The sequence below is a fragment of the Kryptolebias marmoratus genome, linkage group LG10 (assembly GCF_001649575.2).
Source record: "Kryptolebias marmoratus isolate JLee-2015 linkage group LG10, ASM164957v2, whole genome shotgun sequence".
Classification (NCBI taxonomy): domain Eukaryota; kingdom Metazoa; phylum Chordata; class Actinopteri; order Cyprinodontiformes; family Rivulidae; genus Kryptolebias; species Kryptolebias marmoratus.
This window is the reverse complement of record NC_051439.1, coordinates 20,983,682-21,003,029: the sequence shown is the minus strand read 5'-3', so window position 1 is coordinate 21,003,029 and position 19,348 is coordinate 20,983,682. Positions and strand designations below refer to the sequence as shown.

General features: G+C 39.5%; 1 protein-coding gene across 2 annotated transcripts in view; it reads left to right on the top strand.

Moving 5' to 3' along the window:
- The window catches only part of nrxn3a (neurexin 3a), a 140,292-nt gene that overhangs the window by 84,723 nt on the left and 36,221 nt on the right, over positions 1-19,348 (top strand). For both annotated transcript variants that reach the window (XM_037977845.1, XM_037977846.1), the window contains 10 exons: positions 1,526-1,819; positions 1,970-2,117; positions 3,086-3,469; positions 10,114-10,317; positions 11,814-11,840; positions 14,650-14,769; positions 15,010-15,130; positions 16,322-16,582; positions 16,844-17,034; positions 17,714-17,887. In XM_037977845.1, coding sequence (XP_037833773.1) covers positions 1,526-1,819; positions 1,970-2,117; positions 3,086-3,469; positions 10,114-10,317; positions 11,814-11,840; positions 14,650-14,769; positions 15,010-15,130; positions 16,322-16,582; positions 16,844-17,034; positions 17,714-17,887 — 1,924 coding nt within the window. The remainder of the gene's footprint in view (positions 1-1,525; positions 1,820-1,969; positions 2,118-3,085; positions 3,470-10,113; positions 10,318-11,813; positions 11,841-14,649; positions 14,770-15,009; positions 15,131-16,321; positions 16,583-16,843; positions 17,035-17,713; positions 17,888-19,348) is intronic.

Here is a 19,348-nt window from a genome sequence, read left to right as displayed (position 1 = left end):
TTGTTTCTATGTTTATTAAAGCATACAGAAAAGAAACGAAGAGAAAAATAAATTTAAGTAGCATGATTGGATGGACCTTGGCCCCCCCAGGCCCCCCTATAGCTGCCCCCCTGGCCGACCGTCAGGAACACAGAAACAATACTGAGAAAGACCTCGTTTATGATGATGTCTTCGATTCTTACCGAATAAACCCGTGTGTGTGAGACACAATGCTTCTTTTTACCAACGCGATGAAGTATTTGAAGAGTTTGGTGTGTAAAACTGAAGGGAGCGGCGCTGTGTGGTGTCAGTTTGGATCATATTAATGATTTCAGAGAGAATTATTCCAGCAGCGGGGAGACCGTGTGAAGTGGGTTTAAAATCAGAGCCTACCTTTAAATAATCATTCAGTGAAACTCGGTGTAAGTACGTTCTCATCAGAGGTGATACATCATCATAAGAAAACTGTCAGAGGCGAGGGGGGAGAGGAAGAAATGAGAGAAGGAGAGAAAAAGACGACTGACTGTCCTTCATAATAAATCAATTAGAGGCTGTCAGCGCACTCTGATCAGACTTCGGTTTATTCTAATCTTTAGTTAAACATTAAGGCACCGAGTAAAAACAGAAAGTAGAGAGAAAGTGCCTGTGTGACAAGAATACACTGCACTTTCCTCATAAAGCTTTGCATTTTCTGACCCGAGTTCATTTATTATCAGAAACTGTTTCAAACAAGAAGATGAACAGATGCTCTGAGCTTTGAGCCTTTTAAGGGGTTGTAAGGATTTTAATGGAAGTTTGTTCGCTTCTTTATGATTTTTAATTTAGTATTTTTGATTTGCAACAATAAAACAGGGTTTCCACACACAACCTGACTCAGCAGTTGACACATAACACGTAACATCTCTCATGAAACATCTCATTTTTATAATTTAACCTCCCACCTTGTTTTCAGGTCCCAGTCAGTTAGTTTAGCTTGAGCCCATTTCTGGTTCCTAACCTGGTTTCTTCCCACAGCAGCGACTGAACGTTTGATTTAAAACTCTAGTAAACAACCTCCTGCTATGATGATAAAACCGACAACATTGTGTGGCTGTTTTTGCAACAAAGACTCAAAATAATATGACATTAGATCATTTCTGCTATTGCTTAAACCAATACGAACTGCATTATCTTAGCACGTTTACTTTTACAGAAATGTTACGAAACAAATATGAGAATATTGAGTCTTATTGTAATAAACCTGAGCAATTTTTTGGGTTAAACCACATATTGTCATTTTAATTGACACTGTGTCCATCATCATACAGTCGCCTCAGTCTGAATAGACGAGCTGTTAATTAATAAGAGCTTGAATAGAAATTCATTTCCACAGATGGGCCCTGTATTCATCTGGAAAACGCTGATAATCCTCTTTTTCTTTCTTTGTCTCATTGTAAAAATGTAAATTACAGTGACGTTGTTTAAATGTGTCACATGTATTGTTTGAGTTTTTTACATCTTTACTTAAAATAGAAGAATAACCAGAACCGTCATTGTCTCCTCCCAGGTGGTGTATAAGAACAATGACATCCGTCTGGAGTTGTCCCGAATGGCTCGAATTCTGGACCCGAAGATGAAAATCCAAGGCGAGGTGGCATACAAGTGTGAAAATGTGGCCACACTGGACCCAATTTCCTTCGAGACCCCCGAGGCCTACATCCGTCTCCCCAAGTGGAACACCAAGCGGATGGGATCCATCTCTTTTGATTTCCGAACAACCGAGCCCAATGGACTCATCCTCTTCACTCACGGCAAACTGCAGGAGCGCAAAGATGCGGCTCGGAGCCAGAAAAACACCAAGGTCAGCTCAGAAAATTAATTAATGTTACCATAACGATGTCAGCAAACGAGAAGCAACAAGGAGTCCTCTTAGAGAAACTATTTACAGATGACTCTTAAACCAAAAACATGTCTGTTTTAGATTGAAACTGAAGACATTTCTCTTGGCCAGGTGGATTTCTTCGCAGTGGAGCTCCTGGATGGAAGCCTGTACCTCCTGCTGGATATGGGCTCAGGGACAATAAAGGTGAAAGCCACCCAGACTAAAGTGAACGATGGGGCCTGGTACCACGTGGACATCCAGAGAGATGGACGCTCAGGTCAGTGAAATAAATCTTTTTTTTTTTACTTGTATGACTGATCAGTTAAAGTTCTTATGCTACTTTCATCACAAGTTATAACTTTTTTCAATGTCAGTTCAGATTATTTAAATAAGACAAAAACACAGCCAGAAACAACCAACTCCCAACATCCAAAAACGAATAAATATATGATTAATCAATAATCGGAGCTTCATGTGGCTGCACACCAGACCTCCAGTTCATGGCATCGTGTGATGTAAAAAGATGTTGGATATATGAGAGCTGTAATCTGCGCTAAAGCAAAATCGTACAACGAACGGCCATCCTTGCTCTTCTCTGGTCAATGTCAATTTTATCTTTATAGCACGTTAAAAACAGCAGATGTTGACCAACGTGCTTTGCATTTCAGTCAATATAAATATAAATGAATAAATATAAGAAACATTAAAAGAAAAAGTAAAAAGCTAAAATACATCATCAGCTGTTAGAGCTCATCCTCTGCTGATATCAAACGCCAAGGAAAGAAAGAGAAGTTTAAGCATAGAAGTCCAATCATATTATAGTTTGAATCCTGGAACATCTAAGAAAACGTTTTTTTGTTGTTGTTGTTTAATTTTTTCCGACCACATTGTTGTCAAACGAAACTGTTTTTGAGCTGCTGAGTGTCCTTAAGCACCCAATCTCCCCACTTTAACCCACCGTTCCATGACTAATTCAAACCTGTCAGGTCCAAGGATAATTGTAGAGATGAAGCCTCTGCAGAAGCCCTGATCAAGCTCCATTTAAGCACCAGAAGGGACAGTTGAGACACTATTGATTCTAATATCCTTATTGGCCTCCATTTGACCTCGTGCTGGTGCTTGTGGCCAATAAAGTCCATGAAACATCCACAGAGTTTTGTACTTGTAATGCAAAGCCACCGGGGAAGTGTAGGGCATGACAAAATCATTTGTTCCTAACGTCTTTCCTTTCCCTTACTTGCCCAGGTACCATCTCTGTAAATAGCAGAAGGACCCCATTCACGGCCAGCGGCGAGAGTGAAATCCTGGACCTGGAGGGGGACATGTATTTGGGAGGGCTTCCAGTTGACCGCTCCAACCTCATCCTACCAACCGAGCTCTGGACGGCAATGCTCAACTACGGCTACGTTGGCTGCATCCGTGACCTTTTCATCGACGGCCGGAGCAAGGACATCCGTCAGATCGCTGAGGCACAAAATGGCGCTGGCATCAAACCCTCGTGCAACAAACAACAGGGGAAGCAGTGTGAGAGCTACCCGTGCAAGAACCGTGGCATCTGTAAAGAGGGCTGGAATCGATTCATCTGTGACTGCACTGGCACTGGATACTGGTCACGCACCTGTGAAAGAGGTAAATGTGTTTGGATGTGAGCACATTTTGTGCTCTTTAGTGGAGATTACAGCTAATTATAAAATAGATACTATCTCCAGGACAGAACCAGCAGAGTGTAGAGAGACTGAATCACTGAGGAAGCTGTTAGAGACGGTCTCAAACTGTCTCAGTAGAAGGATGTGACATCATGGAAGGCAAGTCTGTCTTCAGGCTATCACCACCATGTAAAAATGATAAATATTTGGAGTTGACACAGTTCAAAACAGCCACTACAGCCACGAGAATGGCTAAAACTCAGCCAGTTTTATAGTTTTTGACTTAAAATTTGGTGTGGTAGTAGCTGAGAGTGATCTCCAACAGATATTCTGAGCACTTACAGATGGCATCTGTCAAAATTGCATCAGATTTCACTTATTATTGACTACAACTCCATTATTACTTAACATAAAACCGTCTTAGTCTAAACTCTGGTCTGAAAGGTCTTTAATTATGATTTTTTTTTTCTGCCAAAAGGTTTTTCTAAATGTTAAATGCTGGGACTGTTTGAACAATTTCAGACACATTCAGATATGACTGAATGACTTTGTGCTGTCAGACCCTCCCAACTTGGCCAGCCCTTGTTTAATAAAAGCAGTTAAGCAGATATCATAGGAAAAAAAATTAAAAGAATCTTGTGGAATGAAAAAGTCAGACAGACAAATCACCCTGTATGTGTAAAGATTTTTAAACTTACAGCAGCCACCACTGGAGGCTTGAACACTGGAGGTGCGCTCATAAAACCCTCTTATTGATGCTGTAAGCAAGTGGATTACAGCGAGTTTCACCTGAGTAAAAGATGTTCAGCAACGCAACAACCTTCTGGCTCTTCATCATCTTACTGCCGACTGACTTTACTGCTGAGCTGACTGCAAACGTTGTCTTGAGAGAGATGTAAATTAATTTCTAATCCGTTTATAGCTGACACACATGATTTTTTTTCATGTGCAAGCCTCTCTTGTATCTTCTGTGCAGCTTTGCCAGCGCCCTGCATGTCGAAGAAATGTCTCCCAGAAGCCAAAGTCACATCCAAGAGGAAACTTTCACAGCTAACGAACTCCTTGTTAGAGCTTATAGGAAGGAGCACAAACATTTAATAAAGTTATCCTCCGAAAGAGTTCACAGAAATGGCTTGTCCATCTTCTGTTGTGAACACAATGTACAAACATTAATCACTTTGTTCACGTTTTTAAGGAAAAACTCACTGTAAAGCTCCGAATGTAGCCTAAAGTTAATATTGCAATCGGCTTCATAGCATGGGGCGTCCAATCCTGGTCCTCGAGGGCCACCATCCTGCAGGTTTTCCTTGTTTCTCTGCTCCACCACACCTGATTCAGAGGTTAAATCACCTCTTCTTGTTCTGTAGAAGCCTGTTAATCACCCATTGATTCAGATCAGGTGTGTTGGAGCAGAGGAACAAGGAAAACCTGCAGGATGGAGGCCCTGAGGACCAGGATTGGACACCCCTGATCTAAATTGTCTCATAATTAATTTCCTTGATGGAATTTGTCATTTCATTTTAGTACATATTCAGATTAGCTGCAGATAGGTCAAATCATGCTGCTGCCACCACCGTGTTTAAAGATAAACTCATCATTTTTGGCACTCCTCTGCCGCGCCCACCCATCCCCTCATATAAACCGCTGCCTGTCAATCAGATAAACCCTTCCTTCCTTCCTGACCCGGCTCCTCCGTGTATCCGCTCTGTTTTAAAGACTAATCGGAGCTGAAAACTAATTTCCACATCCCCAACTTCACACTTCCTCCAGCATATCAAACAGCTGCTTTCTGCTCATTTCTCTCTATTTATAGTTTATATTTTCCCCTTTTTTACTCATCCAGGGGACGACTGAATAATACTCCTGAATCTCGTTTTTACACATGAAGAGAAAAGTCGCAGAGTGTCAATCTGATACGAGGTTTATTATTTTCCAAAAAGTTGGAGGAATTTAATACCGTTATTATCAGGGGACGTCATTTGCCTATAAAACTATACTTAGAATAAATTAATTGTACTTTTCAGCTGATGCTGCAAATGTTAAATGATTATAAAGACCTAAAGAGTCTGGGACACAAATCTTCTTTAAAATCATATTTAACAGAGATTGTGTTGGAGTTTAGAGGAAAGTCTGATTTCTTCCAGGCCCAGTTTTGCAGAGTCTCCTGGAAATAATTACTGGTGAGGTGATGGAAGTGTGTGTGCTGTGTAAGAGCCTTTATCTTGGAAGCGGTCCACTTCATCCAGTGATTGTTGTTCTCTCAGTGCTACCTGCCAGAAGTTTTTGGCTTTGGCTTCAGCCAGTTGGTCCGATGAAATAAAGCACCACAGCAGTGAGATATAACAGACTCCGAAACAGGAGTCAGCAATAAATCATCACTCTTTTAAAGGTCTAACCCTTGTTAGTCCAATTACCTGAATTTATTTAACACAAAGATGATTTGCGTGTAGAAACAGTCTTTGTTTGTGTAGCAAAATCGTTGAAATGATTTTCTTTTTTTTAATTGCTCTGAATAATTCAGGAAGAAGCTGAAACGTCTTAATATTCTCATATCAAATCAAGGTGAAGGGAGAACAGAGAAAAGGAAACAGGCAAGGTTGAGTTTTGGTACATAAAAAAATAAAACAAAGAGTGTATTTTAATTTTGTTTGATCCGTATCTGTCTGGTTTGAGTGGAAGGTGAGAATCTGATTTCAGTAAAAGCCTTCTTGGTGCTAATATAACTTTAGATTACAAACACCAGGGATGTTTGTTCATTTTTAACTATGCTCTAAAGCTCCATATTTCATTTCACCGAGCTTTTTGTTTGTATAAATTCAGAGTGATAAACAGAGAAACATTCTTCTCACTAATCAGCCATTGTTAGAAGTTATCTCCTCGAGGCCAAACACGTTTTACTTTATTAAAGTTAAGCAGAATCGACTCATTTCAGGGTTTTACCAACATGTCAGACTGCTCAGATGGACCCTGCTTCACATTTCTAAGCCTCATTTCTAATAAAGTTCTTCTATAAAAGCTGATTTAACCTGGTGCTTCTGCTGGTTCTGTTGAAATTTTAACAGCGATGAACCAAAGACACATAAATGTGACCAAACTGATCCTGCAAACCTGTTTCTAATAATGTAGCTGAAAACTTGTCAATGCATTCAGAGAGAAATGCAAAAATCTGTATTTTTTTATAAGATTTAAGTTCTCACATGTACTCATTTCATATCTTTGTACTTTGTCAGAATCCGTTCAAACACGTAGCGACGATTGGTGAAGTAATAACATGTGAGGAGAGTCGAGTTTTAGCAGCACACAGGTGATCTGCAGAGACGGAGGCAGGAACCAATTTGCATTTATATAGATCTGTGCATATAAAGTGAGTCAAAAGGTGCAGAGATACAGCTCAGCCATTTTAGGGACGACAAGATTAAAAAGGAAAAGAAAAAAGCTTTTAAATGTGTAATAATGAGCAATATTTTACTCTTTTTCACGCCGGCAGAGGAACTTCAGTCATGATACGGTGTTTAACGGGTTCCTATTTTATTCAACGTTCATATAAAAGAGATGCAAAGCAAAACTGGGTTAGGGTGTACTTTACGTCACTTACAGCTCTGTGAGGGCAGATATTTAAACACAATCTGCTGCGACCTTTTCTCATCCAACACGACACAGTTAATGTGACAGGCCACATCAGAGCCAGGAGGAGAACTTTAAAAGGTGGACGTTCTTCTGGGTCTTCGTAATTACCGCAGCGATGTATTGATCAAGAGAAATGACTTTACAGACATAAGTTATTCTTGAACAGTGAGAGTTTATTCAAAATAACAGAGTCTGTGCCGAATCGGGACTTCTGGCCCAATCAGTGAAATCTCCCGTTCCTCTCGGGGCTGCTTCTTTTTCTAAACATTTACCACACCCAGCTGTAGACTAACACACACACACACACACACACACACACACACACACCCCACTGGGATGGACTTTAACAGTATGGATTCAAGTACATTCAATTTATGGTGATAAGCTGGGGTCTTCAGACGTGCAACAGATAACTTTCCATATTCGTCTTTGTGCAGTTGCTTTCGACAACTGTGAGCTTAGGAGCTCACAGTCCACTTCCCAAAAAAGGGATTCTCAACTTGGAAGTCAGGCCCCATTTCAACACAGTACAGATGTAGCCCAGACACCTCAATAGTTTAGTTAAATTTGAGGTGAAATCTGTCAAATAATTAACACTAATTAATACCTTATCAGGGGTGACATCAGTCACAGAGCAGGGAGTGTTATTTAGTTTGTCGCTGGCAGATCGAACACTCAGATTTCACTAAATCAGGACCACTTAAAGTTTTTGATGGTTTATCAGATTTAGCATCAGATTGATATAAAAGTTGCCTGATGTTTGATAAACTGGAGTCAGTAGTAGTTTAGATTTGAGCCAAGAGAAGACTTCGCCTGCTGTTAGTCAGCAATAAGACTTTAAAACTTCAGGTTTGAAGCTCTCACCTCTTTCCCTTTTTGGTTTAAATCTGTATTCTTTGCGTTCACGTTTGCTGGAGTCTGGCTGCAGAGTTTCTGAGCAGGCGAGCGGGCTGCGTCTCCCCCCTGTGGCCGTTTGACTCGACACCACCCTCATCATGCAGTAAACCCCGACAAAAAGGACATTTAGAGGACACGTAACGCCTCGGCGCGTTATTAGATCATTTATCATATTAAATATTTTTGACAGAAAAAATAATCACATCTGATTGATTCCAACGGAAAGCAGGAAAACAAAACCGGCCCGCAGTTCAGCTCAGGGTAAAAGCTATTTACTGAGGAACAAAGACCGCGGGTGTGTTGAGGGCATAGTTTTATAAATCTGAAATCTTATTTAAAGATAAAGACCTTAAAATGACCTCCAGAACTACACTTTTTTACTGTAAAGATGATGAAGCAGTTTATTACACTTGCAAACACAAAGATAGTCAATATAACGAGTTCACCGAAAAATGAAGTTGTTTCATTTTATTTTTACAATCCCACACACTAAAGTAAAAAACTAAAGCAGTCGAGCACCTTGGAAGCTGGAAAGAACATTGCTTATTTTGTGACAATGCAACAAAGTTATGATCTTCACTGTTTGTTTTTTTTACAGATTTTCAGCTGGGAGTAAAAACCTGAACGTAAAAGTCAGAAGAAATGCTACTCATAAAGGAAGAAAGTCACTTTTTTAACAAGCACAACCCAGTTAAAATGAATGAAATACTTCTTTATAAATCCCCAAGGAGAAATATCGTTGTTTCAGTATAAATTTTAGAAAAATAAAAAAGTTCCCCTGGTTCCCGTTCTTGAACGTGTTCCTGTTAAACCCATCAGAAAGTCAGGGTTCCTCAGAGCCTCGTAAAAACGTGCGGACATATTGAAATCATGTCGGGCGAGATTTGTTTCTGAAAACCAGCTGAGTATTTCTGCATTTCTTTATAGGGATGGAAAATCTTTACCTGAATGTGAGCTTATTAAATCACATCTTTTGGAACTGAGACTCCTTTTACTTCAAAGGGCCCCAACACCTTTAACGATTATTTTACTAATTAAATAAAGCCAACAAACTGAGAATTCAGCAGCGATTTTTTTCATTTTGTATCAGTTTTTGTTTCACTAATTCTCTGATAGTGTTAGAAGAACCCGTACCAAACATGCAGCAGATTGAGCAACTCATTTTGGATGTGTGCTGTGATTTTTTTCAGCACTCATGTCATTTGACGGAGATGAAAATTGCAATAAAAAAGAAATTTTAACCTACTCAACTGCTGGATTTTGGTAAAATCAGTGGAAAACACTCGGCCCTCTTTGGAGCTCTCCACAGTTAAAAAAACATCATTCAAAACCTAAACGGGTCACAGGAAGTTGGAGTTTTTTTTGACAGTTTTTACAAAATCAAAGTTTAATCTAAGTTAAGTCCAACTTTCCTTCTTATTCCCTAGAAACTTTACACTCCTACAGCTGACACGTCAACATGTTGGTGTTTTTGTCTTCCTTCAACCAGCACGTCTCTGTTTTTTCTCAAAGTGTGTCAATCCAAACTCTTATTGACTCTCATTATACCTGAAATCTAATTATTTTCCTTTAAATTTGAACCAGGACGTATCTTTTGCCTGTCGTATCTCCTACATAAAGCACTGGAGATGATTGCGAACTCCTGCCCATGGTGGCGAGAAGCTTCTGCCACTCCAGAACATTTCTGATATGACTTCTATATTTCAAACAGCAGGACTCTGTTTGAGGCTCAAGTTCTTGCTCGTGTTTCTGTAATCCTGTCTGATAAAGTGATGCTGTGTTCTCCCCCTCCTCTCTCTGCTCCGCAGAAAAAGAGAAATCACCATAGTAACCAGCGACTTAATAGATTCAGACTCTGAGGTTGGATCTTGTATTATTCAGCAGGTGTTTGTTTGTTTTTGTTATTTTGATCCATCATGGTTGCCCCCATGAATCCTGAAGAATTTGAACGTTGGAACGTCAGGCAGTAGCTGCAATGGCACTCTTCTTTTGAATATATTTATATATGATACTATTGATAATGTGCTGAAGTGTTAGGGGCTTGCAGCGGCAGTGAAAGTCCTTCAGTGGAATAAAGTTATCTCTCCCGACTCTCCCTTGCAGAGGCCTCCATCCTCTCCTACGACGGCAGCATGTACATGAAGGTGGTGATGCCGAACATCATGCACACGGAGGCCGAGGACGTCTCCCTGCGCTTCCGCTCCCAGCGGGCCTACGGCCTCCTCATGGCCACCACCTCCAAGGACTCGGCCGACACGCTGCGCCTCGAGTTGGACGGTGGCCGCGTCAAACTCACAGTCAACTTAGGTATCGTANCACCATCACCACCTCCCCTCCCCTCATCGACCTCCCAACCTCCATCCTCACCCTGAGACGGTTCACCACTCAGCGGTAACGTCTCCAGTTCTTGGCTTTCCTTTGTTCCGTCTTTGAGCATCTTTTCATCAGTTCCTCATCGCTGTCAGCTGAAACATTTCTACCTACTTTAGAACAACGCTGTAGATTAATTTTAAATCTTTTACTGCATGAGAGTATACTGTTTAAATTCAGTGGTAAAAAAATATTCAGCGTTTTTGAAACAGTAAAGTAAATGTTTACAAAATAAATTGAGATAGCTGCAGCAAAATAATCAAAATATCTAAAATGTTTATCAGAATATTAGAAGAAACTCTTGTATTTTTGACTAATTTCACTTTGAACTTTGACATGAAGTCACTTCCTTTTGCTAACGACAGTATCTTTAACGGAACTGTGTGCTTTTTTCAGTGTCTTGTTCTTTTGGTTTTACCTGTCACCTCCATTTTTCCATCATGCTTTGTCAAAAGATGGTATTCACCCCTTCAAAGGCCTTAAGCCTGCGGCCCGTCAGGTGAACAGCCCGAGAACAGAGCCCAGCAAAACCTGCAGCTGGCTGCGACCCCACACGCTGCCAAACATTCAGGGCTTCTGTAACTCGTTAAAACAGGTGGCTACAGTCCCAAAACTCAATTTATGTCTCCTATACGCAGTAAGCTGAGTCCTTTATAAGAGCAAAGGCAGTTTTAAAAGGCATTAACTAATTTATAATCTCATTTAAATAAATTCTTACTGGTTACATTAATTTATGAAGACATTCAGGACCTTAGATTTCAGTTTTGTATTAGCTTGTGTTCATCTGTTAATGTGAAAGTATAGATGTTCCTAGGTTCAGTGTTTCAGCTTAGAGCCAAACGTAGGAGCAGTGTAGTTCTCCAGACCTGAAGGTTGGGGATCCTGTGCCTCTGCACGGTGCTGGTGCTGATTGGATCGCGGCTGTTTGCTCCCACTTTTCTGTTGCGGTTGACGACACATGAAACCATCAGCCACGTGGTGACCGACCCACGCTGCAGCTGTTCAGACCTCAGATCTGATCGTTTCGCTCTATTCTCTGCCTGAAAGGCTAATCAAACTCTAATTTTACTTTACTTTGCAAAGAAATGCGGCTCCTAAACAAAAGACTGCAGCCTTTTCTGTAACATGAACACTTTGACTGTTTGAGAAATTGGGTTGGAAAAGCCTCGTAGCTGGTACCACAGTGGCCATTTTATAATAAGCAGCAATTAAAAAGTAAAGCATAGACTATTCCAAAATAGAAAAGTTACCTTCTTTTCTGCATATTTACACAATGAATTGGTTTCCAGTTAACTATAAAAAGCAGAAGAATAAAAATGGCCGCCCTCCTGCATGTGTACGTCCCCGGAAGGGTGGACTTTTTGTTTTTGGATGTCTGCAGCTGTAACCTTGAAGGATGCAATTTCATCTGTCATTTATTCTTCCCCATCTAGACTGTATCAGGATAAACTGTAACTCCAGTAAGTTAACACTCAAGTTTCATTTTGCTCTCTATGTTGATTGTTTTGTTCTTGTTCTTGTTTTCTTAAAATGTCCAAACAGAACTGCCTCCCACCTTCTTTTAATCCTATAATGAGGAGGACGAGTTTGAAATGTCACTGCTAATAATTCATCAACAAAACTCAGCCGTAGTGGTTCCCATTTAGCTAAGAACATTTAACCAACTCGGATTCCTTTAATGGGATGTACAACTGCAATACTGGGAAAGTTGGGAGAGGTTATTGTGTAAAATCTAAATAAAATCAGAACAATTCAATTCACAATGGAACCTAGTAAACATATCAAATATTGAAACTAAGAAATTGTCCCGTCTTGGAAAGAGGGAATTAAGTCATTTTGAATTTTAAGGCCAACAAATGCTGTAAAAGTGATACGAATAGGAAACAGCTGGAGGAGCATTTTGCAGTGAATTAGGTTAATTGGTAACCAGTCCATAGGAGGACCGGTTATAAAAAGGACATTTTAGAGAGGCTGGAATCTCCCAGTCTGTGGAAAAGTGTCTAAAAGTAGTGGAACAATTTCAGAATAATGTTCCTCAATGGAAAATTGGAAATACTTTGAATATCCCATCATCTATAGCTCGTAAAATCATCAACAGGTCTGAAGAATCTAGAGAAACCTCTGAGGTCAACGGTCAGGTTCTGGTTCTGGTTCTGCTCAGGAACACTGTCTGTAAACACAGCTCACCGTGCCATCCACAAACGCTGCTTAAAGCTCTATCAGGCAAAGAAGAAGCCAGATGTGAACAGATGTGTCTCCTCTGGACCAAAGAGGAGAACTGTTCTGAGGTCAGTCTGCCTCTCTGATGGTATGGGGGTGCATAAGTCCAGGTTTTAGAACAACATCTGCTCCCATCCAGGACTGAACCTCGGGTCCAGATGTTTACAGACTGATGGAGATGCTGCACAGAGGAGAACATCTGGAACAACTTTTTAAAGGTGTTTTGCTGCCGAAAGTTAGAATTAATTATTTTTTTCCCCAAATAACTTCTTAGTTTCAATATTTGACATATTTACTATATTCTATCGCAAATAAAAAGTGGGTTTTATTTACATTTTACACAATGTCCCAACTTTTTATGAGTTGGAGTTGTACGTCTGTTGATTTTAACTGTTAGGATATAAAAACAAAACCTGTTAATGTCTAGTGTTCGGTTGACCTCCACAGGGTTTATATTCCTCTTCTTTTATTTAAATTAAAATCTATCCAACACAAACTAATTCTTCTCCACTTGTTTATTTAGAGAACATTAACAACAGACATAAAGTTTCACAAGTTTTTAAAATGTTTAATATTTGAGTCAACTTTTCTAAGAGAAACATTTATAAAATACTGCTTCAGATCACTGGATTGATGCTACTTTACTTTGCAACACAGAATAAAATATGGTATGTTTAATATTTCACAATTCTGTGATTTTAATCTGACTTAAGCTCAAACAGGAAGTTGCTTTGCACTTCTAATTTGTGTAGAAAAAAGCTAAATAAAGTCCAGCGGTGAAACAAATCTCCCACACGCAGTTAAACTTCCAGTAAAATGTTATTGCTGCAGCGTTTCTGTAACCAGACCGCCATCGAGCCGTAAGAGATGAGCGTCGAGTTACCGAAGCGTCGCAGCAGTAAATCTTCACTGAAAGTTTAGGAACGTGGAGGAGTTTTTGTTCTGCTGTAGATTTTAACCTTTACTTTCAAACATCTTTCCAAAACAAAACATAAGCTTTTACAAAGTTATCCACTTTTAAATCGATTTTTGTTACCTTTTAGGAAAACTGAAGTCTAAAGCTACTCATATATTTTTTTAAATTTTATTAACAGTTTATTGTGTTATGTTTTAAACAGTACTCAGTTAGAATAGTGAGCTCTTTCTGTAAATTGTCTCTGCTGCTAGAATTGCTTTTACTTATAATGAGCCCTTAGAAATCTTTGACTCTTTTGTTTTTAAATAAATATCAGAATTTATCATTTAGGAAAAAATGAGTTAAACTAAATGATCAAAAGTTCATCAAATGTTACTGAGAGGTCCATGAAGAAAATCTTTTAAAAATATTTAATAAGCATAAATATTCCCACCTTTCTGTTGCGTTATCTCAATATTTCGACATATTTTAGCCTCCAACTAACTAATCTACTCCTCACCAGCGTCTTTAGTGTTTGAATGGATATTTAAGGTAAATAATTAGACAGCTGAGGGAGTATATTTATTCTTAAAATGACCTTGTATTTTAGGGTTCATGGTTGGAGAACTCATCTCCAAACTTATAAAACAATCAACCCATTTATTTAGATTTACCACCATCAAACACAAAAAAACTGAAATCTTTAACTTTTAAAATAAATCAACTAAAGTCCAAATACTTTCCTCCACTCGAGAGAACCGTACTGCTCGTTCAGACTTAAGTAAACCCTAAAATTGAAATAGAACATCTTGTTTTCCTCAAATAAAAACCAACTTCAATAAGATTTCAATACGTTTAACAAAGATCGAATCAAGAGGAGAAAAAGATTTCTTGAAGCCTGCATGAGTAAAAGCAATTTTTCCTTCTCACTGCAGCATATATCTAGTGTTTGATAAACGCGTAGATGTTTTTTGTGTAATTCACTGACTGAACCAAACCTTTGTTTCCTGAATTAATTCAACATATTCTTGTAAAAAAGTCCTCCATGCCTCTGGGCAGCTTGTAGAATCTGTTCAGACTAACCTGCAGGAGAAACAAAGGTTTGGTTTGAGGCTCAGTTTGTCCTTAACTTTGTGACTGACCATTGTTCTCAGGCAAGGGACCGGAGACCCTGTATGCTGGGCAAAAGCTCAATGATAATGAATGGCATACGGTGCGTGTGGTGCGCCGAGGCAAAACCTACAAGCTAACGGTTGACGATGATGTAGCAGAAGGTACTTCACCTGGAAATGTTCTTTGTTAGTATCATTTCACCATGAGGGGTGTGCTGCCAATAATTATCAGAATAACGACCAAATGAACCAATTAATGACAGTCTGCATTTATCTAATACTCTTAATGTAATCTTCTCCTTAAATCAGTCCTTTTGTGTTAGTGTCAGACAGTGTTCTGTTTTCTTTTCGTTTTTTTTGTCTTTCTTTTCAACCCATCCCCTCCACCCTCCCCGTCTACAGGCCAAATGGTGGGAGATCACACCCGGCTGGAGTTCCACAACATCGAAACGGGCATCATGACCGAGCGGCGGTTTGTCTCCGTCATCCCGTCCAGCTTCATCGGTCACCTGCAGAGCCTGAGGTACTTTTAAATCTACCTACAGCCTGAAGATGTTTCCACCGCTACTACTTTGAGATTAGCAGAGGAACTTGTTTTGTTTGTCTCCTGATGTGCAAACTGTTTTAACCAAAGTCCAAAAGACATAAACCCAACTTATTGTGGGACTGTTCTGCCCTGAAATACAAAAACTGTAACCTTCGTTTTGTTTTTTAAATGCAAACTGGCAAAAAATCTAAGCTAAACAGTTTCTGAAGCTCCAATAAATTAAATCATAACTCTATACCACACATGGACAAAATAAGGCTCAATGGCCAAAAGTGACCCTCCACTTTTTTAAAAATAAAACAAAATGACTTAAATAAATGAACAAAAATGTAATGTTACAAGTAAATCTTTAATGGCTCAAGATCAGTTTGTCCTACTTCTAAATCGTAATTTTGCAGCTTCAGTACCTTTGTTGGCATTAACACTGATCCGTTAAACTACTAGAGTTTTATTTTGAAATAAACAGATTTGGTGCATTTTTATTGTTTTCATTATCTTCAGCACGCTCAGGTCTGGGTATTTGGGGATGCATGTTTACTCGATAGTTCAGAACTTGTAGATCAACATGCTGTCCTCTTCAAATCATGCATTAAGCTAATAAAAGAAGTCAATTCAATGCATGCCAACAAACAAAAGGACATGCTTTCTCTGTAATTCATACAAGCAGCATTTGCTTCAATACACTTACACCAGAAGGTGGGTTCTTTATTCAGCTGTCAGCAAAGAAAAACAAAATGTATCCGTGTTAATTATTACAAATCACCAGAAATATATCCATCTATCACATGGCACAAGTATTTTAAGCCCTGCCTTAACCAGACTGAAAAGGAATGCTTAAATAAAATAACTTCTTCTTCCTTTGAGGTGTTGTAGAAATGTTTGGTCACAGACAGTATGTCTGATATGCCAAGAGAGTAATGATGTTTTCAACTGGGCATGCTTTGACCAAACATGTAAACGGTGCTAGAAAGTTCTCATCGTCCATCAAAGGGAGAAAAGGGCCTGAAATTGTCTTCTATACCTGCCTGGAGGAACGTTTGTCCTGTTTAATGCTTTCACTAAGTCAATATGGCTTTCTGGAAATAAAACGTTGCTCACACACATTCTGTACCCTGGAGACGAAGATGATGCACATCTTTAATGCGCCTGTTCTTTTCCTATCCTCAGATTTAACGGCATGCTCTACATCGACTTGTGCAAGAACGGAGACATTGATTACTGCGAGCTGAACGCTCGCTTTGGGATTCGCTCCATTATCGCTGACCCCGTCACCTTCAAGACGAAGAGCAGCTACCTGAGCCTGGCCACTCTGCAGGCCTACACGTCCATGCATCTATTCTTTCAGTTCAAGACCACCTCTCCTGACGGCTTCATCATCTTCAACTCCGGAGACGGCAACGATTTCATTGCTGTGGAGCTGGTTAAAGGGTGAGCTTTATTATGAAAGGATACTTCCTAAACTTTTAAACATAAAACACCTGTCTTCATCAAGTGAATGTTTATTCATAATAGTTTGCTTATGATGATAAAAGTGAGGAAACTTAACAAAATTAATAGCACTTTACAAATTCTAATAATAGATATGTAGATACAGGAATGTGTATGATGCATTGTTTAATTTTAAATAAATCACTATGCTGACTTTTTAAGATGACTTGAAGTTTGTTTTTAAATAAATTTCCCTTGCAGGTACATTCACTATGTTTTCAATCTTGGGAATGGGCCCACCCTGCTCAAGAGCAGAAATGAGAGGGCGCTGAACGACAACCAGTGGCACAACGTGGCTATCACCAGAGACAACAGCAACACGCACACGCTGAAAGTAGACGCTACTGCCACGCTTCAGACAGCCAACGGGGCCAAGAACCTGGACCTGAAAGGTGTGTCCAGGATGCATTTGTCACAATTTCCTTTGATTTGGATTGATTGAGTGTTAATTATGGGAAATGCAGCCTTCTTAACAATTAGTTTTTGTCTCTTTTTGGCTAAACCAGATGTTCCTGAACTTTGCAAATTGAACTTTATTTATTTTACTTTGTCATGCTTGAAAGTAAGCCTTTCTTAGTCTGAAGTTTTCTGCATCATCAGTAGATCCTTTGAACAAGAAACTTTTCATGTTGGTGAATTTATAAAGGTCAGACTGTAGCCCAAGCCGTAGGAAATATGATGCAGTTTGTAGAGTAAATTAAATCATTCCAGTAGAATAAGAGACTTGGAATCAATTGAGTAGTGTGCACAACAGAGAGGGCTTAGTTAAATTAGAGAAACTGTGACACAAATGCGAAGAGAAAACATATGAAACGGTTAAAAACATGCTTTAAAACTGAAATGACAAACAGCAGAAAGGCTGACCCGAGAAACCATACAAGTGTCGTCAAATTAAACACAAAAATATGACACCAAACCAACTGTTACAGATAGATACCAGAAGAATGTTGTATTTCAGGACCAGTTTAGCATGTATCATGGGTTTGGTTACCATTTGAGTTGAGAAAACCTGTGAGTTTTATGAAGAGATTTTCCTATATGTATATATTTTTGTTTCTGTCTGTTCTTCAGGTGATCTGTTCATCGCAGGACTGGGTCCAGGCATGTATGGGAACCTGCCCAAACTGGTGGCTTCCAGAGAGGGCTTCCAGGGCTGTTTGGCGTCGGTGGACCTCAACGGTCGCTTGCCGGACCTCCTGAACGATGCGCTGTTTCGCAGCGGGCAGATCGAACGTGGATGTGAAGGTACACCGTCCCTCAGATCTCAACCTGATTTAGACTTCTCCAACACAAAGTCCAACTCCAGCTCCAGCAGCCCGTTCTTTCTGCTCAATGCAAACAGTAGCTCTTCAGCCCTGCATCCGTACGGGAGTAAATCTGTCCTTTTAACTGTGCTCGTTGCCTCATTTACCCACTGCTAGAGTCAAACCAAACATCCAACGCTTCCTCATCTGCATCATTATGTTATCGGCCACATTGGCCGGCTGTCACCAGCTCAGCAACATCAACTTCTCACAGGTGCTCTGTTTTCAATTTCCTCTCATGGTTTTGTATTTATTTATTTATTTTTCTGATTGTTGTGAATGTCATTTCTTAAAAAAATGCAAAAACTAGTAAAAGTTGACACTGCACAGCCTGTATTGGGTGTAAGGTTCATGGTTTAGTGTCACATTTAAAACAAGAGAAGTTTTTTTTTTAACATGCTCAGCTGACTTTTTACTAATCTCTGCCATTTTGTCAGAGGAGTCTCTGTAATTAAACTCTTCGGTTTTCTGCAGACATGTTGAGTTAAATTAGGAAGTGCGTCTGGAGTTTAAAGTCATTTCTGAAGCAGATGCTTGACTTCACTCAGAACTGACTCAGAATGTGGATTAAACCAAAGTGACGGCTATTTGTAGACTTTCTGAGATCTCTTTTAGAAATTAGCTGGTCCTTAAAGCCCACCGTGGACCCTATTGACTTGATTTTTGGGGGCGACTGTGAAGGCATCAGTGGGATGATTAACTTCTCATAAGAAAAATTATCAATATAGTCCACATTATTTTATAACTGAATGAACAGTAGCTGCCGTTAGTTCAGCTTAAAGTTGGATTTTCTTCCTCGTTTGCTGTAAGAACAGAGGCTAAGGTTTTTAAATCACATGAATGCAGTTGAGTAAAGAGATGAACAACAAGGATTATTATAAAGGAGATGCTTGAACATTAAAATATGTAATTAATTGTGTTTCAGACTTTCAGAAAATTGAGAAATTGCAAGTGTGAGCATAGTGAGAACTCTGCTATTTTTGTCATTATTTGGCCACATGTTTGTAGTTTACTGTGGAAAATGCATTTTATCTCATGATTACAGCTATTTAATGAAAATATACAATTCACCGCTGAGCTGTTAAATATTATCCAGTGTTTCGGTTACAGTTGTGACTGAATGTGACTTGGATCTAAGGACAAACTCTGAAGGAATATTCTGCACGTTAGAAATCATGTTTGCTGTGCTTTGGGGCCACAAACTTGAGATTGAATTAATTTTAGCCGAAAACAGAGTTTACACTGACAGAGAAACAAGCCAAGCTGACGGTGACACAGAAGAACGTCCTCACATCGTGCAGTTATGACAGAGATAAGATCCTGACGAAGGCCTGAGCAGCTCCAGCCGTCTGTAACGGCTCTGTCAGACAGTGGACAGACTTGACATTTTGGTCATTAAATT